This window comes from Chionomys nivalis, chromosome 8 (genome assembly GCF_950005125.1).
Source record: "Chionomys nivalis chromosome 8, mChiNiv1.1, whole genome shotgun sequence".
NCBI lineage: Eukaryota > Metazoa > Chordata > Mammalia > Rodentia > Cricetidae > Chionomys > Chionomys nivalis.
Genome location: NC_080093.1, coordinates 49,868,529 through 49,890,152, shown reverse-complemented (window position 1 = coordinate 49,890,152; position 21,624 = coordinate 49,868,529). Strand labels below are relative to the sequence as shown.

The 21,624-nt window shown below is 50.4% G+C and overlaps 3 protein-coding genes across 4 annotated transcripts; 1 reads left to right on the top strand and 2 right to left on the bottom strand.

Moving 5' to 3' along the window:
- Positions 1-7,441: 7,441 nt before the first annotated feature.
- On the bottom strand, positions 7,442-7,931 carry LOC130880701 (NADH dehydrogenase [ubiquinone] iron-sulfur protein 5-like). The gene has a single exon (XM_057779869.1). It carries the CDS (start codon positions 7,854-7,856, stop codon positions 7,536-7,538), a length of 321 nt encoding a protein of 106 aa, XP_057635852.1. The 5' UTR covers positions 7,857-7,931; the 3' UTR covers positions 7,442-7,535.
- Positions 7,932-16,021: 8,090 nt separating this feature from the next.
- On the bottom strand, positions 16,022-18,181 carry Drap1 (DR1 associated protein 1). 2 transcript variants are annotated; one of them, XM_057778810.1, is made up of 7 exons: positions 17,917-18,181; positions 17,605-17,677; positions 17,424-17,517; positions 17,038-17,157; positions 16,826-16,940; positions 16,537-16,625; positions 16,022-16,238 (listed from the first exon to the last, which is right to left on the bottom strand). In XM_057778810.1, exons 1-7 carry the CDS (start codon positions 17,956-17,958, stop codon positions 16,133-16,135), a joined length of 639 nt encoding a protein of 212 aa, XP_057634793.1. In that variant the 5' UTR covers positions 17,959-18,181; the 3' UTR covers positions 16,022-16,132. The 2 variants fall into 2 exon arrangements, with proteins under 2 accessions (XP_057634793.1, XP_057634794.1); XM_057778811.1 differs by having other exon boundaries at positions 16,826-16,919; positions 17,917-18,180.
- A 214-nt stretch (positions 18,182-18,395) lies between these two features.
- Positions 18,396-20,514, top strand: C8H11orf68 (chromosome 8 C11orf68 homolog). Its single transcript, XM_057778826.1, has 2 exons — positions 18,396-18,527; positions 19,177-20,514. The coding sequence occupies exons 1-2, from the start codon at positions 18,403-18,405 to the stop codon at positions 19,931-19,933; spliced, it is 882 nt and encodes a 293-aa protein (XP_057634809.1). The 5' UTR covers positions 18,396-18,402; the 3' UTR covers positions 19,934-20,514.
- Positions 20,515-21,624: the final 1,110 nt, after the last annotated feature.

Sequence of the window (21,624 nt, the reverse complement as noted above, 5' to 3'; positions counted from 1 at the left end):
GACCAGTCTGAATGACTCTAGCAGGAGTACGACGTAGGGGTCAGCCAGGATGTATGATGCTGACTTCCTTCCAGAGATGGCGCTCAACAGGACCCAGGACTGCACTCTGCCTCTGCCTCCTGGGCTGGTGTAAGCTCCCTACCTCTTTAGGCCTGTTTGCCTATCTGTTGTGAAAAGAACATCAGAACTTGTCATTTCAAAGGGCCCTCAGGTCCTGTGAAGATGCCCACACAGTTGATACGTGAGGCAGGTCATGTTCCTCAGCCTGCCTTCAGCTTGTTGAGCCTCATGAGTGATGTGGGATTCCCCTCTGTATGCTGTGAATATGTTTTATTACCATTGGCTAATAAAGAAGCGGCCTCAGCCTATGGCAGGGCAGAATAAAGCCGGGTGGAAAATCCAAACAGATATATAGAGAGAGTAGATGGAGTCAGGGAGATGCCACGTAGCTGCCAAAGAAGAAAGACGTCGCCAAAGCCTTTCTGGTAAGCCACAGCCTTGTGGCGATACACAGATTAATAGAAATGGGTTAATTTAAGACATAAGAGTTAGCTAGAGGACACAGTCAACAAGACAAAACAACAGCCTACAGAATGGGAAAAGATCTTCACTAACCCCACATCAGACAGAGGGCTGATCTCCAAAATATACAAAGAACTCAAGAAATTGGACACCAAAAGATCACATAATCCAATAAAAAAAAAAATGGAGTACAGACCTAAACAGAGAACTCTCAACAGAGGAATCTAAAATGGCTGAAAGACACTTAAGCAAATCTTCAACATCCATAGTCATCAGAGAAATGCAAATCAAAACAACTCTTTCTTTTTTTTTTTTTGGTTTTTCGAGACAGGGTTTCTCTGTGGTTTTGGAGTCTGTCCTGGAACTAGCTCTTGTAGACCAGGATGGTCTCGAACTCACAGAGATCTGTCTGCCTCTGCCTCCCAAGTGCTGGGATTAAAGGCGTGCGCCACCACCGCCCGGCTCCAAAACAACTCTGAGATTCCATCTTACACCTGTAAGAATGGCCAAGATCAAAAACACTGATGACAACTTATGCTGGAGAGATTGTGGGGAAAAGGGAACACTCCTGCATTGCTGGTGGGAATGCAAGCTGGTACAGCCCCTTTGGATGTCAGTGTGGCGATTTCTCAGAAAATTAGGAAACAACCTTCCTCAAGACTCAATATTCCCACAGGGCAGGGAACCCGGATTACTCTTAGGGATGATGAGGGAGGGGGACTTGATGGGGGAGGGGGAGGGAAATGGGAGGTGGTGGCGGGGAGAAGGCAGAAATATTTAATAAATAAATAAGTAAATAAAAAAAGACTCAATATACACTTTTAGGTATATATCCAAAGGATGCTCAATTGTGCCACAAGGACATGTGCTCAACTATGTTCATAGCAGCATTGTTTGTCATAGCCAGAACCTGGAAACAACCTAAATGCCCCTCAACCGAAGAATGGATAAGGAAAATGTGGTACATTTACACAGCGGAGTACTACACAGCAGAAAAAAATAACGCCAGCTTGAATTTTGCAGAAAAATGGATGGGTCTAGAAAACATTATTTTGAGTGAGGTAACACAGACGCAGAAAGACAATTATCACATGTACTCACTCATAGGTGGTTTTTAAACATAAAGCAAAGAAAAGCAGCCTACAAACCACAATCCCAGAGAACTTAGACAACAATGAGGACACTAAGATTATTTGGGTCTGGGCAGCCAAGAAATGAATGAACGGTCTCCATTTACACATGAGATCTTATACAATTACTCTGCTCTCCAAGCCTCTGGCTGAGCCAGTCCATGGATAGCATGCCCTTCAGAGGCAGCAAGTAAGTCAGAGCTGAGAATGGCCGTGTTTTGATCTTATATTTTCTGGGAGTGCCTGTGTGTATATGTACTTTGCTTTTGTTTTGATTTTTCTATGGATTTTGTTGTTTTGTTTATATTTATTTTGTCTTAGGCAGTGTCTCACATGTAGCCCTAGCTGGTCTAAAAGTCACTATGTAGACCAGGCTCTCCTTGAACACACAAAGCTCTGCCTGCCTCTGCTTCAATAGCACTGGGATGAAAGTCATGTGCTACCATGCCCTCAAGTTCTCAGCTTTCTCTTTTTTCTTTCTTTTTTTTTTTTTTTTTTTTTTTGGTTTTTCGAGACAGGGTTTCTCTGTGGTTTTGGAGCCTGTCCTGGAACTAGCTCTTGTAGACCAGGCTGGTCTCGAACTCACAGAGATCCGCCTGCCTCTGCCTCCCAAGTGCTGGGATTAAAGGTGTGCGCCACCACCGCCCGGCTCAGCTTTCTCTATGTGGATGCTGGGAATCTAACTCAGGTTCTTATGCCTGGGTAGCAACTGAGGCACCACTGCAGCTTCATCCCCCTTTTTATTTGGTTTTAGGATTGGAACACAAAGCCTCATGAATCCTAAGTGCACACTCAGACCTGAGCACAGCCACAGCCCTCCCACTGAGTGCACACTTACTCACTCCTGAGCACAGCCACAGCCCCCCCACCGAGTGCACACTCACTCAATCCTGAGCACAGCCACAGCCCTCCCACTGAGTGCACACTCCGCCCTGAGCACAGCCACAGCCCCCCACTGAGTGCACACTCACTCAATCCTGAGCACAGCCACAGCCCCCCCACTGAGTGCACACCCACTCAATCCTGAGCACAGCCACAGCCCTCCCACTGAGTGCACACTCAGCCCTGAGCACAGCCACAGCCCTCCCACTGAGTTCACACTCACTCAGCCCTGAGCACAGCCACAGCCCTCCCACTGAGTGCACACTCATCCCTGAGCACAGCCCTCCCACTGAGTGCACACTCATCCCTGAGGGCAGCCACAGCCCCCCCACTGAGTGCACACTCACTCAGCCCTGAGCACAGCCACAGCGCTCCCACTGAGTTTTTTGTCTTTTTCTTACTATTTTGTAGGAGATTTTTTTGTTTGTTTCTTTAAGCAGTGTCCCGTATAGCCCAGGCTGGCCTCATGCTGTCTGTGTAGCAGAAGGTAGCTTTGAACTTGTTCTTCCCACTCCCTTCCTGAGTGCTGAGATTACCAGCCGGCATCGCCGAGTCCGGCCAGTATCGCCGTGTCCAGGTGGAGTCTTAGCCTATAACTTTCTTCACTGGTTTTGGAACAATTGGAGTCTGTATTATTTTGTGCCCGGTACTCTAGAAGAGCAGTCAGTGTTCTTACCCGCTGAGCCGTCTCTTCAGTCCTGTCAATGTGACCCACATTTTGCTCCTTTTGAAGTCCTTGTCCTTGTCAGAAATATAAACAAATTAAAGTTGAACTTTTCTTCCTTTCCTTTTCCTTCCTTCCTTCCTCTCAGAAAGGGTCTCATATTGTCCTGGCTAGCTTTGGACTTCTTACACCGACAATGATAAACTTGAACTTCTGATCACCTTGCCTCTACCTCTCTGGCTCCAGCTTACAGATGTGCACCACAACGCCTCATTTATTCGGTGCTGAACATTGAACCCACGGTTTCATACATTCTAGGTAAACATCCTACCTACTGAAACATGCCCCAGCTCCAAGGGCAGATTTATTTATGTTTATATGATTGTGTATGTAGGGCAGGGTGTGTGCCCTGGGACACACATGAACATAGAGGACTTATAGAAGCAGTCACCTCTCCCCTTCCACCATGCAGGTCTGGCAGTTAAACTTAGGTCATCAGGTTTGGTGGCAAATACCTTTGCCTGCTGAGTCATTTTGCCAGTCCCCCGTGGTGGATTTTGAGGGAGTAAGTTGGTAACAACATTGATTTGGAAAGACTGTTATCCTGCTGAGATCCTAGGCCTGCCCTGCACTAGTGAACCCTTGTCTCCGTTTTCTTCTTCCTCCTCCTCCTCCTCGTCCTCCTCCTCGTCCTCATCCTCCTCGTCCTCGTCCTCCTCGTCCTCGTCCTCCTCCTCGTCCTCCTCGTCCTCCTCTTCTTCTTTTTTTTTTTTTTTTTTTTTTTTTTTTGGTTTTTCGAGATTTTTAATGATTTTCCCAGACAGGGTTTCTCTGTGTAGCCCTGACTGGCCCAGAACTCACTCTGTAGGCCAGGCTGGTCTTGAACTCAGAGATCTGCCTACCTCTGTGGAATGCTGGGGCTAATGGTATGTGTCACATGCCCTGCTGAATTGTCTGCTAATTCCAGATCCGGTACTGAATGCTTCAAGGAGACTCAAAAGGCTGCTGCGGTGGTGGTGGCCCAGGGGGTCAGCAGTGCAGGTGACCTCCGTGGAAGATGGGCCTAGCAGTGAGAACTGACTGGCTCTAGGGTGAAAATGATTGGGCCCTGCCAAGGGAACCCAATGGGATGGGTCCGTGTGTGCCGCCAGGTGGGAGAAAAGTGGAGCAGCTGCCCTTTGCTGGAACTGAAGTTGGAGCTGATCTGTAAAGGTGGCCAGAAAGCTAGGCAGTACCCGCAGACAGGAGCAGCATTTTCTATTTTTCACTTTTGATACGTGTCTGGTTATTTTGTCTGAATGTACGTTTGTGCACTATGTGCCCAGGGAGGCCAGAGAGGGTACCGGATCGCTGACACTGAAGTTATGAAGGGTCAGGAGCCACCGTGTGGGCACCAGACACTGAACCCAGGTCCTCGGCGAGAGCAGTACATTCTGCTGGAATAGCTTTCCTCCACTGTCTGGAGCGGCTACTGCCAGCTCCTTACCACTTTCCTGCTGCTATCCCTGTGCCCCACAACAACAGGATAGCCGAATGGGATGGGGTGAGAACAGGGAAGCCTGGCTTTCCCGCTCCTCGGGAGTAGGGGTTCCAGCACCAGGAGAGAAGCAACTGTTCAGAGAGGTGAAACAGCAGATACAAGTGAGTCAAGCCAGAGATCTGACTGCTCATAACACCAGCCATTTCTTTCCAGTCATTCATTCACTTATTCTGTTTATTGATTATTATCATGTGTGAGTGATAGGGGAGCTTCTGACAGAGCCTGTGTGTGAAGGTCAGAAGACAACTTTGTGGAGCCTCCTCTCGCTTGTCACCTTTATGTGGCTTCTGGGAATCCCGCTCAGATGGCCACACTTTCACAGAAAGATTCTGCCCGGCGAGTCATCTTCCTAGCCCCTATGTTGTGGCTTAGGTGGTTACCTCTACCATCTTATGTAAATGGAGGATGCTCTTTCGTTCCTGAGTAATCACAGAAACTATATTAATCACAACATTGACCTATAAAGTCAGAAGCTCGGGGGGTGGGGTTGTTTTTGTTTTGTTTTGTTTTCTTGAGACAGGGTTTCTCTGTAGCTTTGGTGCCTGTCCTGGAACTAGTTCTTGTAGACCAGGCTGGTCTCGAATTCACAGAGATCCGCCTGCCTCTGCCTCCTGAGTGCTGGGATTAAAGGCGTGCGCCACCACCACTTGGCTTAGCTCAGACTTCTTATTAACTAGATCTTACACCTTAAATTAACAAATTTCTATTAATCTGTGGTATTGCCATGAGGCTGTGGTCTATGGGGTAAGGTTCTTTTCTGGCGTCTTCTTGGGCAACTATATGGTGTCTCTTTGACTCCACCTACTCTCTCTGTATATCTCTTTCAGCCTGGCTATATTCTGCCCTGCCATAGGCCAAAGCAGCTTTTTTATTAGCCAATGGTAATACAACATATTCACAGCATACAGAGTGGAATCCCACATCAGTCTTACTCTGGAGCCAGGCTAGCCTCAAATTTTCTTAAAGGTGTGAGCCTCCACACCAGACTAGCAGAGATTTTTTTTTTTAGTGACTTCAGGTGACCACAAGACTAACTGCTAAGGGAAGTTAAGTGGGAGATTCAGGAAAGACACTTGTTAGGGAAACAATTAGACACTTGAGCTGAGAGAAGGGTTGGAGCAGAAGTCAGAATACTTAGGGGTCAGGAGAGGTCAGGGAGATATGGCATGGAGACCAACAGATTAAAGTGGCCAGCAAGAACGAAGATTGTGATTGGGTGAGGTGCCACACACCTTTAATCCTGGAACTTGGGGGCAGAGATGGGCAGATCTCCTTTATAAGTTCAAGGCCAGCCTGGTCTATATAGTGAATTCTAGAACACTCAGGGTTATGTACAGAGACTCTGTCTCAGAGACAAACAACAACAACAAAAAAATTAACAGCAACAACAACAAAAAAAAGAGTGAAGATTGCTGAGTAAGAGAGAGCTCCTAGCCAGAGCCACAGAGAGATCAACCACAGCAAGGCCAAGGATTAGCAGGGAGCTTGGCAGCCTTCCTTGGTCCCTAGACTCATTCTCTAAGGAGGCAGGAGGAAGACGCATCACAGATTTCTGCAAGGCAGACTAGGAATGTGGCTGGGGCGGCTGAACAGCTCGGTTGGTAAGGGTGCTAGACCTGATTTTGATTCCTGCATGGAAGACAAAGGACCCACATGGTAGACGAGGACAGACGCATGCTCCTCTGATTTCTGAGTGCACCATGACATGTATCCTGCCTGCCTTCCTTTTGGTGGCATGAGGGCGTTGTAGGGCATCATCTGTAAGGAGATATAAAGAAACGTCTTCTCATCCCAGACAGAGAACCAATGATAGTATGGATGTGGGTGAGGGGTTACTTGAGCAAAAATGAGTCAGGGACAGCTGCATTAACAGAACCCACCCCAGCATGGGAGGCCACTCACGGAAGCTGCAAACCGGAGCTCACTGCACAGCCTGCAGGCAGCTCACACATTAGAAACTGCTCTTCCAGGTAACTCGGGTGCTTACAGACAGGGTCTCACTATGTAGCCATGTCTGGCCTGGAACTTGTTATATAGACCAGGCTGGAACTCACAGATCCGTGTGCCTCTGCCTCTGGAGTGCTGGTTAAAGGCATGCATCAGGCAAAAATGTAATTCTTTTTTTTTTTTTTTTTTTTTGGTTTTTCGAGACAGGGTTTCTCTGTGGTTTTGGAGCCTGTCCTGGAACTAGCTCTGTAGACCAGGCTGGTCTCGAACTCACAGAGATCCGCCTGCCTCTGCCTCCCAAGTGCTGGGATTAAAGGCGTGCGCCACCACCGCCCGGCAAAAATGTAATTCTTAACCAGAAGGGAAGGCATCTGTTCCCAAAACAAGCCCAGAGAGTAGCAATCTCCACAAAACAATTCTGCTAAGTCCCTGTCAAAATCTCAGCTGACAGGCTGATGGGATGACTCAGCCATTAAAGGCTCTTGCAGACAAGCCTGCTGACTCAGACTCCATCCTGGGAACCCACAGGGTAGCAGAGACCTGTGCATGCTGCACCACACCCCACACACGAAATAAATAAGGTTTTAGAAAACAATACCTCAGCTGTCTTTCCAGGTCTTGATAAGCTGACTTTAAAATTCACATGGAAACCCAAAGGACTCAGGATAGCCAGCCTTGAAACAAAACCAACAACATATCAGATGACATATTTTACATTTTCTGATCTTAAAGTCTTTTTTTTTTTTTTGAGGTTGACTAATTCTTTATTTTTATGTACTCAATGAAGCAGTTTTCATTAGACTTTCTCCCAGCGGAAAACAGCATGAAAAGCAGCGTCCACCTGCTCTGCTCAGGGCCTGGGTTCCTCCTGGCCCATGTGGTGAGGTGGAGGGGTGTATTTCCCCTCTTTAACTAGCTTATCCGGCTGTCGTCTGATTTCACCCAGGCGCTTCATCATTTTATACCGAAGATAACATTCCTCGAAATCTTCAAATTCTATCTTGCACTCTTTTTTAGCCCGGGTAGCACCGATGCCATGTGCACACTCTATCCACTCTTTTTCGAAAGCATGGCATTGGAAGGGAATCTTGAAGGGCTGCTCAACACTTTGGAATACGAAGTGGCGATCGAGGCTAATGCCCAGCTTTTTCTGCACATCAAAGAAAGGCATGGCGCACCACAGAAGTGCCCTTGTAGGCTCCCTGGGCGCAGATCACGACAGCCGGTTTCAGGGAGACACAGATGCCTGCCGTCTGATCTTAAAGTCTTGATAAAAAACTTCATCCAGGGGCTGGAGAGATGGCTCAGCGGTTAAGAGCATTGCCTGCTCTTCCAATGGTCCTGAGTTCAATTCCCAGCAACCACATGGTGGCTCACAACCATCTGTAATGAAGTCTGGTGCCCTCTTCTGGCCTTCAGGCATACATGCAGAAAGAATATTGTATACATAATAAATAAATAAATATTAAAAAAAAAAAAAAAACTTCATCCAGCCGGGCGGTGGTGGCGCACGCCTTTAATCCCAGCACTTGGGAGGCAGAGGCAGGTAGATCTCTGTGAGTTCGAGACCAGCCTGGTCTACAAGAGCTAGTTCCAGGACAGGCTCCAAAACCACAGAGAAACCCTGTCTCGAAAAACCAAAAAAAAAAAAAAAACTTCATCCAACAGCCAGGCAGTGGTGGCACACACCTTTAATTCCAGCACTCAGGAGGCAGAGGCAGGTGAATCTCTGTGAGTTTTCAAGGCCAGCCTGATCTATAGATCGAGTTCCAGGAGATCCAGGACTACACAGAGAAAAAGTGAAGACAGTGGCACACATCTTCAATCCCAGCACTTGGGAGGTGGAGACAGGTGGATCTCTGTGAGTTCGAGGCCAGCCTAGTCTACAGAGCTAGTTCCAGGGCAACTAGGGCTGTTACACAGGGAAACCCTGTCTTGAAAAAAAAATCTTACCTTTTTCAAGTTGTCCCCAAGCCTTGTGCAGAATGCTAAGTCACCCTCTTCCTGCCCTAGGCACCCCCGCTCCTCCCTATGTCCCCACAATATGAATCGCCATCTGACTTGCTATTTCTGGACGTCGTCAGCTGTCAGCTGTCTCTCCTCTTCAAACTCCAAGAACATTTTGTTTGCAGAATTACCACCATTTAGAACACTCCATGTGGCATAGATAGGTTCTTAGGTTCTTTTTTTTATTATTGATATTTATTGAGCTCTACATTTTTCTCTGCTCCTCTCCCCTCCCCGCTTCAACCCTCCCCCAGGTCCCCATGCTCCCAATTTACTCAGGAGATCTTGTCTTTTTCTACTTCCCATGTAGATTATGTCTATGTGAGTCTCTCTTAGTGTCCTCATTGTTGTCTAAATTCTCTGGGATTGTGGTTTGTAGGATGGTTTTCTTTGCTTTATGTTTAAAAACCACCTATGAGTGAGTACATGTGATAATTGTCTTTCTGTGTCTGAGTTACCTCACTCAAAATAATATTTTCTAGATCCATCCATTTTCCTGCAAAATTCAAGCTGTCATAATTCTTTTCTGCTGTGTAGTACTCCATTGTGTAAATGTATCACATTTTCCTTATCCATTCTTTGTTGTTGTTGTTGTTGTTGTTGTTTTCGAGACAGGGTTTCTCTGTAGCTTTGGTGCCTGTCCTGGAACTAGCTCTTGTAGACCAGGCTGGCCTCGAACTCACAGAGATCCACCTGTCTCCACCTCCCAAGTGCTGGGATTAAAGATGTGTGCCACCGTCCTCACTTTTTCTCTGTGTAGTCCTGGAGATCCGCCTGCCTCTGCCTCCTGAGTGCTGGGATTAAAGGCGTGCACTACCACCGCCCGGCTCCTTATCCATTCTTCAGTTGAGGGGCATTTAGGTTGTTTCCAGGTTCTGGCTATGACAAACAAAGCTGCTACGAACATAGTTGAGCACATGTCCTTGTGGCACGATTGAGCATCCTTTGGATATATACCCAAAAGTGGTATTGTTGGGTCTTGAGGAAGGTTGTTTCCTAATTTTCTGAGAAATCACCACACTGACATCCAAAGGGGTTGTACCAGCTTGCATTCCCACCAGCAATGCAGAAGTGTTCCCTTTCCCCCACAACCTCTCCAGCGTAAGTTGTCATCAGTGTTTTTGATCTTGGCCATTCTTACAGGTGTAAGATGGGATCTCAGAGTTGTTTTGATTTGTATTTCTCTGATGGCTAAGGATTTTTTTTTTTTTTTTTTTGGTTTTTCGAGACAGGGTTTCTCTGTGGCTTTGGAGCCTGTCCTGGAACTAGCTCTGTAGACCAGGCTGGTCTCGAACTCACAGAGATCCGTCTGCCTCTGCCTCCCAAGTGCTGGGATTAAAGGCGTGCGCCACCATCGCCCGGCTTTTTTTTTTTTTTTTTTTTTTTTTTTTTTTTTGGTTTTTCGAGACAGGGTTTCTTTGTAGCTTTGGAGCCTGTCCTGGAACTCCCTTTGTAGACCAGGCTGGCCTCGAACTCACAGAGATCTGCCTGCCTCTGCCTCCCGAGTGCTGGGATTAAAGGCGTGCGCCACCACCGCCCGGCGGCTAAGGATGTTGAACATTTTACTTAAGTGTCTTTCTGCCATTTTAGATTTCTCTGTTGAGAGTTCTCTGTTTAGGTCTGTACTCTATTTTTTTATTGGATTATGTGCTCTTTTGGTGTCCAATTTCTTGAGTTCTTTGTATATTTTGGAGATCAGCCCTCTGTCTGATGTGAGGTTAGTGAAGATCTTTTCTCATTCTGTAGGCTGTTGTTTTGTCTTGTTGATCATGTCCTTTGCTTTACAGAAGCTTTTCAGTTTCAGGAGGTCCCATTTATTAATTGTTTCTCTCAGTGTCTGTGCTGTGGGATTATATTTAGGAAGTGGTTCCCTGTGCCAATGTGTTCAAGTGTACTTCCCACTTTCTCTTCTATAAGGTTCAGTGTGACTGGCTTTATGTTGAGGTCTTTGATCCATTTGGACTTGAGTTTTGTGCATGGTGATAGATATGGGTCTATTTTCATTCTTCTACATGTTGATATCCAGTTATTCCAGCACCATTTGTTAAATATGCTTTCTTTTTTCCATTTGATATTTTCGCTTCTTTATTAAAGATCAGGTGTTCGAAAATGTGTGGATTGATATTGGGTCTTCTATTTGGTTCCAGTGGTCCTCCTGTCTGCTCTTATGCCAATACCAGGCTGTTTTCAGTACTGTAGCTCTGTAGTAGAGTTTGAAGTCAGGGATTGTGATGCCTCCAGAAGTTCTTTCATTGTACAGGATTGTTTTGACTATCCTGGGTTTTTTTCTTTTCCATATGAAGTTGGGTACCATTCTTTCGAAGTCTTTGAAGAATTTTGCTGGTATTTTGATGGGCATTGGGTTAAATCTGTGAAATTTTATTTTTTAAAACTCCATTTAAGAGGCTGGAGAGATGTCTCAGAGGTTAAGAGCACTGGCTGCTCTTCTAGAGGTCCTGAATTCACTTCCCAGCAACCACATGGTTGCTCACAACCATCTGTAATGAGATCTGGTGCCTTCATTTGCCTTGCAGGTATACAGACAGGCAGAACATTGGACACATGATAAATAAATCTTAAAAACAAAACAAAAGCCGGGCGATGGTGGCACACGCCTTTAATCCCAGCACTCGGGAGGCAGAGGCAGGCGGATCTCCGTGAGTTCGAGACCAGCCTGGTCTACAGAGCAAGTTCCAGGACAGGCTCCAAAGCCACAGAAAAACCCTGTCTCGAAAAACAAAAAAAAAAAAAAAAAAAACAAAACAAAAAAAAACTTCATTTAAAAGCGTTACATCACCTAATGTACTTGTTTGGCTCTTTTGGTTACCATGATCTTTAAGATTTATCTGTTGTAACAAAGACTCTTTTTTTTGAGATAGGGTCTCAATGTGTGACTCTAACTTGATCTCAAAATTGCTGTATAGACCAGCCTTTCACTCACAGGAATCCTCCTGCCTCTGCCTCCTGAGTGCTGGAATTAAAGGTGTGGCCACATCCCGAACTCTCCTCACTCTTTTTCCCTGTTTTCCACGTTCTTGTCACACGCACTTATTACTGTGCATCCATGTGTTCACCGAAGACCTGGGAGCGGCATCAAGCTATTCCAGGGGAGACTATAGGCATCTTTTTCCTTTTTTAATATTTAAATTTTTGTGCATGAATGTTTTGCCTGAGGATGACAGAGGAGGGCAGCTGATCTCCTGGAACTGGAGTTACAGACAATTGTGAGTCACCGTGTAGGTGCTAGGAATGTAGGTGCTAGGAATCAAACCAGGGTCCTCTGGAAAAACATCCAATGCTCTCAACTGCTGAGCTATTTCTCCTGTTCTTTGTCTGTTTTTATGTCGTATCTATTTTTTTAAAATATTTATTTATTACATATACAATATTCTGTCTATATGTATTCCTGCAGGCCAGAAGAGGGCACCAGACCTTATTACAGATGGTTGTGAGCCACCATGTGGTTGCTGGGAATTGAACTCAGGACCTTTGGAAGAGCAGGCAATGCTCTTAACCGCTGAGCCATCTCTCCAGCCCTATGTCGTATCTCTTGAACTCCTGGTCCTCCTGCTCCCATTATCAAGTGTCGGGAATACCCTGGTCTCCCTCCTCTGGCTACCACGCCCAAACGTGAGTGTTCTTGACTTGGTGAACACCAGCCTAGACCTCTCTTGGGAAGAAGTCTGAGGAGACCAGTGTATCATGGGTGAAACAACCATGGCAACAGAGTAGATTTTTCAAAGCGGGTTCCCCACTGACGTGCCCACTAGCAAGATATCATTTCTGTGCCCAGGAAACTTCTCCAGCAATGGGTGAGGTTAGACTTGCCCCTTAGGCTTCTTTCCAGTGGGGACTTAGAAGCTCATCTCTCCTCTGTATTGTAAGTTTGCTGAACAAATCTTGCAGTGAGCTGCAGGGGCCTTTCCAGTTGGCAGTGAGAGTCATAGCCTTTGGCTGACACTGGTTGTGCCACACCCAAGGCTGAAGCTTTCACACAGGCCTTTGCGCAAGGCTCTCAGCTCAAGAACAGAGGGAAAAAACTGGACCGTGATGGCGGCACACGCCTTTAATCCCAACACTCAGGAGGCAGAGGCAGGCACATCTCTGAGTTCGAGGCCAGCCTGGTCTACAAGAGCTAGTTCCAGGACAGGCTCCAAAGCTACAGAGAAACCCTGTCTTGAACAAAACAACAAAACAAAAGAACAGAACAGAAAAGAACAAAGGGGAAAACGTTCAACAGACCAGTAAGGTATAGAGTGGCCCTTCTAGATAATACCCAGAGCTGTTTTATTCATCCCCACTCTAGGAGGCATCCAAAGGCCTGGCCCTGCTGGAAGCATTGCCCTGTCCTCTGACTCAGGAGGCTAGCCCTATTCCATTGTTCTGCGGCCCTAAGATAGGAATTATCTATCCTATGGGGCTGGAAGGGTGGTTCAGTAGTTAAGAGCGCGGACTGCTCTTCCATAGGACACAAGTTTGGTTCCCAGAACTCACAACAGACATCTTACTGCTGCCTGTAGTAGCCAGACGGTGGTGGCGCACGCCTCTAATCCCTCTAATCCTAGCACTATGCTGCCCAGGCCAGCCTCAAACTTGAGATCCTCCTGCCTCTACTGGGATTATAGGTGCCACCACACTTGGCCCCAGAACCCACTTACTTTAACATTTTTATGTGTATGTTTCCCTGCATGAATGTATGAACATGTGTGTTGTGTTGCTGGAGGGCATTGGGTCTCCTGGAACCAAAGTTACAGATGGCTGTGAGCCTCCATGTGGGTTCTGGGAACCAAACCAGGGTCCTCTACAAGAGTGTCCGTGCTCTTAACTGCTGAACCATCTCACCAGCCTCAGAATCCTCTACTTTGATGGATTCTACTTGACAGGCTCTCAGGGTCTTCTAACTCCACTCGTGCTTCTGCTAGGCATGGCCTTTGCTATGGTGTCCTGTGTGTTTACCTTCCCTGGGTTTGTCCCCATCTGCAGCTAAAAATCAGTGTTCCTATGAACCACACCCTCTTCACTCCTCATGTTCCCCAGGTGTGGGTGGAGTGGGAGGAGACCTCCTGGTTCACGTGCCTGGGAAATGTGGGCACGGCAGGCCCCTGATGGGTGTTCCAATGTCCTCAGGCCCAGCGCCTGTGCTGCTCCCGTTCTCAACCCTAGGAGTGGGCAAAAAATTCCCAGCAGCTCCCAGCAGCTCAGGTGCTGGGGGTCAGTGCCAGCTCTACAGCTGTCACCATACCCAGAGTGTTGCATTGACTGACCAGGCTGCACCATGCCCATTCAGTCCCACAAGTGGGCTCAGCTGCCTACACCTCAGGTTGGGTGGAGGAGTTACAGGAGCATTATAACCAAACTGGGAGTGGAGGAAAGACAGACAGCACCCAACCACCATCGTCAAGTCCTCCCTCTTAAACCCTGCCCTAGCCTGTCTTCTCACATGGCACAGGTGACTTTGCCTCCCGCTTCACAGTGCAGTCTCCATTAAGCTACTGGTTCTTCATGCTCCCTTCAAAACCCCATCCCCACCCTCTCTCCCTCAAGTTCTGCTATTCCCCCGTCCTGTCCTGTGCCCCTTCCTCTCTGGAAACCTAAGGTTCTGTCAATTTTAATATATATATTAGTGCTGAGGATCTAACCCAGGGCTTTGTGAGTGTTAGGCAAATGCCTCTCATCCTACTCCAAACCTTTTGCCATCTTAAAAAGCAGAGGGCTGTGAGTTCGAGACCAGCCTGGTCTACAAGAGCTAGTTCCAGGACAGGCTCCAAAACCACAGAGAAACCCTGTCTCGAAATTCAAAAAAAAAAAAAAAAAAAAAGCAGAGGGCTGCCAGGCAGTGGTGGCGCATGCCTTTAATCCCAGCACTCGGGAGGCAGAGGCAGGCAGATCTCTGTGAGTTCAAGGCCAGCCTGGTCTACAAGAGCTAGTTCCAGGACTGGCTCCAAAGCTACAGAGAAACCCTGCCTCGAAAAACCTAAATAAATAAAAAATAAAAGAGAAGAGCTGGAGACATGGCTTAGCATGTTCTTCCAAATGACCAGGGTTCAGACTCCCACGACCCACAAGGTGGCTGGCAACCACCTATAACTAGTTCTGGGGGATTCGATGCCCTCTTCTGGCCTCTGTTCACACCAGCACATATGTAGTGCACAATTCAGGCATGATATAAATTTTACAAAGCAGCAGCAAACATACCCTGCATTCCTTTAGTCCCTTCTGAGCCCCAGCAAGGCCTCAGCTCTAACTACTGAAGCAGTGTGCAGACGCGCTCCTCTTTGGGATACTTCCTTGTCTAAACATTTGGCATCTGTCCTCTCCTTCTACCAGACCATCTGGATAGCTCCGTGTGGCAGCTCTCGTGTCTGGTGGTCTTCCAAGTTCATACACCTGTCTCTAGGTGTCCATAACATGGCCAACTCATCCTTTCTTCAGTGACCTCAAGAGCACCCCAAATTCATCACAGCCAAAATTGAGATCTTCAAGCCAAATCTTCTCTTTTTCTCCTGTGTCCCTCGGCTGGAAAAGGGTCCCGCCCTTGCCAAAGAGCTAAAGAAAGCTAGAAGAGGTGCTTACCAATACCCTTTGCAGCCTGTCTTCAAGCCTAAGGTCAAACAGGCCTGGGTCTCCTCTGCGGCCACCAGCAACCTTACCCACACGCCCAGCATGTCCCCAAGGTCCCCTGAATGTCTCCATCAGGAAGAAACTTGTTAATAGATGGACCTACCATCTTCCTCTAGGCTTCCCCAAGTGGCTACCACCTCCCGCTTTCCTCACCATTGCAGCTCTTGGAGGATGCAGCTCTTGCCTTTGGCACTGAAGCTGCTCCACAGGCCCTTGGCTAGCTATCTCATATACCTGATTCACTGTGCTGAGCCCGCCACTGTACTGGTGGCAGAGCACCACCGTTTAAGGCCCAATCTCAGTACTGGTCCCATCTGTCCCTTCTCAGCAGCTCAGAGAAGGGTCCACAGCACATGAGGAGTTAACCTTCAGCAGTCTCAGCTTGTGTCGCTTGGTCCCTAGACCCCTTCCTTTCTTCAGTGCCCCTCCTTTTCCTCAGTCACTGGCTGGCCCACCACTGTCCCAGCCTGCCCCCATGTGGGGAGGTAAGTAGGGGGGCAATAAGAATGCAGCCACAGCCGGGTGGTGGTGGCGCACACCTTTAATCCCAGCACTCGGGAGGCAGAGACAGGTGGATCTCTGTGAGTTCGAGGCCAGCCTGGTCTACAAGAGCTAGTTCCAGGACAGGCTCCAAAGCTACAGAGAATAAATAATGCAGCCAACAAATCCCTGGACACAAGCTGAAAAGAAACCAGAATCCTCTTCCCTTTTTTAATAAATGTATTTAATAAATTTAACAACAATTCCATCTTTCTTTCCTCCCCAGAGCAGCTAATACTAACTAAAGGGGCACATGGCCTGGGGTCAGGGCAGTGAGCGCTAGGAGTCATAGTCTTCTTCATCCTCTGCATCAGGTGCTGAGGGGCCAGGGGGCGCTGGGGGCAAAGGCAGAGGAGAGGTGAAGGGCATGAAGGGGGTTGGAGGGCTGTGGGACAGAGAATGGAGGAAATCAGGGCACGCTACTGTGCTGCACACAACCCACAAGGCCTTCCACCATCCTCCAGCCCCCCAGGAGAGAAGGGCCCAGTGAAGAGCACTACCCAGGTTCTCTCCAAGGGTGGTGGGAACAAGACCATCTCAGAACAGGCTCTGTGTTTCCACCCCCACCCCACTCCCTAAATCAGCCACCGCCACCAACCACCACCACACCAAGTGGCTAGGAAAGTAAACCGAGCGCTGAGGAGTTTGGCATTGCCTCCTGCTGGTGTCCCTGGGTTGCTTACCTCTGAAAGTGGGCAGGGGGGTGACTGGCTTGGGGTGGAGGCTGTGGTGCCTCTTCTTCTCCATCAGTGTCTGTGTCCTCAGACTCATCCTGTGAGGACAGCAGGGGTCAGGGTTAATGAGAGAAGGCTGGGCCATCACTGGGGAGCCCAGACTCCTGGGAGAGCAGCGACAGATAGGTCTATGAGGATTTAGACATGCAGACAGGCGTACCAGGGGTCGTAGAGAAGAGCAAGCCTCAGTCAGCTTTGCCTAGCACAGGCTGCCTTTCCCACAGTCCCCCTCTCTCACCTCCTGTTCCGAGTCTGTCCCAGACAGCTTCTTGTCTTTGCCTTTGCTTCCAGTGCCTCCGTTCTTCCTGCCACTGCTGCCTGGTTTCCGGCCCCTTCGGGAAGGTACAGTCCATCTGCCCAGAGGACTCTCTCCTCCTAGTTCACCCCCAGCCACCCCCAACCCTGTGGCCTTGGCCTTTCCCACCTATATACTTGGTCTTGGCTACTCACCTTCGAGGACCCTTGTCCCCATCCAAGTGGTTGTCTTCCCCATCCCCCTGCATGTCGGGCACGGATGCCACCAAGTCTTTCAAGAAGTCAAACTGCTGCTCCAGCTCAATGCACTGTTTCCTGAAGAAGTGGGAGAGGAAGGCGTCCAAACGGACCCCAAACACTTAGGCGGGACCCTAAGAATAGCTTTTCACGTCACGGCACCCCTCCCCACTGACACCCGGTCTGGCGAGCTTGGCTCCGGTTATGCCCTCCACCTGGAACACCTAATCCCTCCTACAGCAGTCCAAACCCACCTAACTGGCTCAAACTCCCTCAGCCTCGCACCACTTCCCCATCGGGACACGGCCTCCTCAGAAGCCCTTCCCAGCTCTGCGGCCACTCACAGGTGGGACGTGGTCATGGTTTTGGCATTTCGAGACTGGGTCACCTGGCAAGCCTTCTTCAACAGGGACTCCAGGAAGAGCTCGAGCGCCCGGGCTGAGGGGCGTCAAGGAGAATCCGAGAAAGGGGAGTGCCGAAGTCCCGCCCCACGCCCCTCAGCCCAGCCAGCCCCTAGTAGGATACAGATGATGACAGGCACAGCTGCCGCCACCTTCCCAATCTCTTCGTCCGTCTGCATGATCTTCTTAATCCGCGCCTGCCGAAGGAAGGGGACAGAGCTCGGACGCCGTGGCCTGCGACCCTGCAGGAGGGCTGGGGGCAGCCAGGGGGTACCCGGAGAGAAGGGGCGGGAGGCACCGAGCCAGTGAAGGGCATGGAAGGGGGCGGGGCGTCAGGCCGCGAACACCTAAAGGCACCCGCCCCCCCACAGCAGGACCTGGGCCCGAGCCTCCCGGGAGTCCAACCCGCCGAGGCCCAGCTCGGCCACGTGCTCACCGGCGGAAACCGCGCGTTGTACTTCTTCTTCTTGCTTGGCATCTCGGGGCCTCTCTCGCCGAGCCGGGCCCAGCGCCGCCGCCCGCAGCCTCCCGGCCCCGGGCCTGTTCGCCGCCGGCCCGCCGCGGTTCCCCCGGGTCCTGCTGCCGCCTGCTCCGCCCCCGCCGCTGCCCGCAGGGTCCTAGCGCCGCCAGTCGACAAGCAGCGCCCCAAACCCCAGCGCTCTGCTTTTGGAGCCTCCGGGGCGGTGCGAGTCCTTCTCAGGGATCGCCCGCCACTCCCACCCGCCCCCAAGGTAGAAGTACGAACGTTAGCTCCGCCCCGCGCAGGCCGGCTCCGCCCAGGAATCTCGAGCTGGCCCCGCCCCTGAACGCGTCCCGCCCCTTCCCCTGGAGCCCCCGCCCCCAGTCGGCCGGTTCCGCCTCTGGCCCCGCCCTGTGACTGCGTTTGTCTATAAAGTTGTTGTTGAGGTGGCGGGACCCTAAGATGGCGGCGGCGGCGGCGGCGGCCGTGGCAGGGGCGGGGCGCGGTGGGGGTGGCGGCGCAGACCCCGGGCAGGAACGGAGCAGGGCCCGAAGTTGGGTTGGCGCGGAACGGAGCGAAGGCCGGAGGTGACTGCGGGGCGGCGAGAGGGGCAGCCCCGGGGCGGGGGCAACCCTGAGGCTGTGGGCACTAATGGCGGCGGGTGTGGTAGGACTGGAGCCGGGCCCTCCCGCAGGCTCTGTCCGGAGCGGGTTCGAGTCTGATGCTGCCCTTTAACCCCAGGTGGGCCGCTACCCTCTCCAGGCCGCAGTGCTTCGGTCTTTGAGTGTGCCCCAGATAGCTGGCCGGGAGGCCCAGCCCTCCACAGCCACCCTCTAGGGTTGGCCGACTGTTGTGCCTACATCCCTGAAATCGCAGCGCTCTGCTGCCTGCCGGTCTCCATGCCAGAGGTGCTGGGAGTCCCGTGCCAGCTCACACGCCACAGCTGTTCCACCCCTACAGATGTGACCTTGGGCGAGTCCCTTTTCTCAGTTTCTGTTTCCTTGTTTGTAAGTGAAAGTACTAACAATAGCGACTCCACCTCCGGCATTTTATTCCAGAGACAAATCTAGGCAGGATCAGCTGTTATTCCATTGTAAAGATGAAGCAACCGAGGCACAGACAGACATTAAGTCTTGCCCAAGGCCACACAGTTTAGCCAGTGCCTGGCATCCTAGAGGACCCAGCACTTTGTGGTTACTTTCTCAAACCTCCCCTGACTCTGTTCCCTCACAACAGGATGGAACCAAACGAGGAGCTGGAAGAGGAGGACTCTCCAGGTGGCCGAGAAGATGGCTTCACTGCTGAGCACCTGGCTGCAGAGGCCATGGCAGCCGACATGGATCCCTGGCTGGTATTTGATTCCCGTACTACACCTGCCTCAGAGCTGGATGCCTGGTTGGCCAAGTACCCACCATCTCAAGTTACTCGCTATGGGGACCCAGGTTCACCCAACTCTGAACCTGTGGGCTGGATTGCAGCCTATGGGCAGGGTTACACCCCCAACTCAGGGGATGTCCAAGGGCTGCAGGCAGCCTGGGAGACTCTGCAGGCCAGTGGGCGGCCCATCACACCAGGTACCCTGCGCCAGCTGGCCATCACCCACCGCGTGCTCTCTGGCAAGTGGCTGATTCACCTGGCACCTGGCTTCAAGCTGGACCATGCCTGGGCTGGCATTGCCAGGGCTGTAGTTGAGGGCCGTCTTCAGGTGGCCAAGGTGAGCCCACGGGCTAAGGAGGGTGGGCGCCAGGTCATCTGTGTTTACACGGACGACTTCACGGACCGCTTGGGTGTGCTGGAGGCAGATTCTGCCATCCGTGCTGCAGGCGTTAAGTGCTTGCTCACTTACAAACCTGATGTCTACACCTACCTGGGCATCTACCGAGCCAACCGCTGGCACCTCTGTCCCACTCTCTATGAGAGCCGTTTCCAGCTTGGAGGCAATGCTCGTGGCTCTCGAGTGTTGGACCGTGCCAACAATGTAGAACTGACCTAGTGGGGCCTAGTGGGCGAGACCACCTTTTGCTCCCCTGCTGGGGATGGATCCTTCTTTCTTCTCTTCCTTGTCCCAAGAAGGCCACGCTCCCTAGCTCTGAGGACTAATTGACTTGGGAACTGCCTGTACTCAGTCCCTTTGAACTTCTGCTCTCTGTGCCGGGTTGACTCCAGCCCCCACAGGCTGGGGGCTTTGGCTCCCCGAGGGCCGGGCCCTCAGCTGCCCTCTTTGATGCTGCTCCCAGCCACTGCCCAGGACCACAACTTGGGTACAGATACTCAAGAAGCCTGCCCTGGCCACCTCTGTCCCCTACTAGACTCACCTTGCATCTTCCTTTTCTTTGCTCCCTCGTAAGGGAGAAAACTTAGTGCTTCCAGGCCCTGCCCTTGGAGCCATCATAGCCCAGGTGGCAGGGCTCCTACTGGACTGAGCATGTTGTTGGGGCCCATGTATGTTCTGGCCAAGAGCGGATGCAGGGTCATGGATGTAGGCCTGCTCCTCCCTGCAAACTCATAGTCTGCATCACCAACGTCCCTTCCCTGACTATATGTGCCTGCTCCTGGCATTTCAATAAAATCTAGCTTGGGTCCGTGTCTTGAGTATTTTTTAAAAATACTGACCTGGTGGTTACCTGCTTTGGCTCTTGAGGAAGGGCAGGGCCCGAAGAGGCAACTCTGACCTGACCAGGCCGATGTTTTCTTCCTCCCTTAGCAATGAAGATGGCGTGTCGCTTCTGAGGCTAGGCTTCATTTCCGAGAACTTCCACAAAGTTGAGCTCCCTCTGCGCCCATGGATCAGAATCAGTTTCTTAGTCTTTCCAGGAAGGCCCAAGGGACTACTCTTTGACCTAAGGTGTATTTGTTTTAGACTTAAATTTTATTGAGACAAGGGCTCACTAGCCCTGGCTGGCCTGGAACTCAAAAGAAATCCATTTGACTCTGCCTCCCAAAGTGCTAGGTTTAAAGGCCTGTACTACCTCCCCCACCCCCACTTTTAGGTTTTTAAAAAATTATATTCATGGTGGACATTCTTTAATCCCATCACTCGGGAGCAGAGGCAGGTGGATCTCTGTGAGTTCAGGGGTGGGGAGGGGAGTTAAAGAGGTTGGGACTTGGATCAGCACCTAAGGGCACTAATTCTTGTAGAGGATGGTAGGTTTAATCCCCCAGCATTCCTGAGGTGGTCAGGTAACAGCCTCTTAACTACTCAGTTGCAGGGGATAAGATGCCCTCTTCTGGTCTCTACAAGCATTGCACACATAGGTTAGAGACATACAGGCAAAACAGAAAAATCTTGGGCCGGGCGGTGGTGGCGCACGCCTTTAATCCCAGCACTTGGGAGGCAGAGGCAGGCGGATCTCTGTGAGTTCGAGACCAGCCTGGTCTACAAGAGCTAGTTCCAGGACAGGCTCCAAAACCACAGAGAAACCCTGTCTCAAAAAACCAAAAAAAAAAAAAAAAAAGCCGGTTCTGGTGGCGCAGGCCGGTAGGATTTGCTGAAGGAGGCAGAGGCAGGTGGATCTGGAGTTCGAGGCCAGCCTGGACTACACTTTAGCCGGGCGGTGGTGGCGCACGCCTTTAATCCCAGCACTCGGGAGGCAGAGGCAAGCGGATCTCTGTGAGTTCGAGACCAGCCTGGTCTACAGAGCTAGTTCCAGGACAGGCTCCAAAGCCACAGAGAAACCCTGTCTC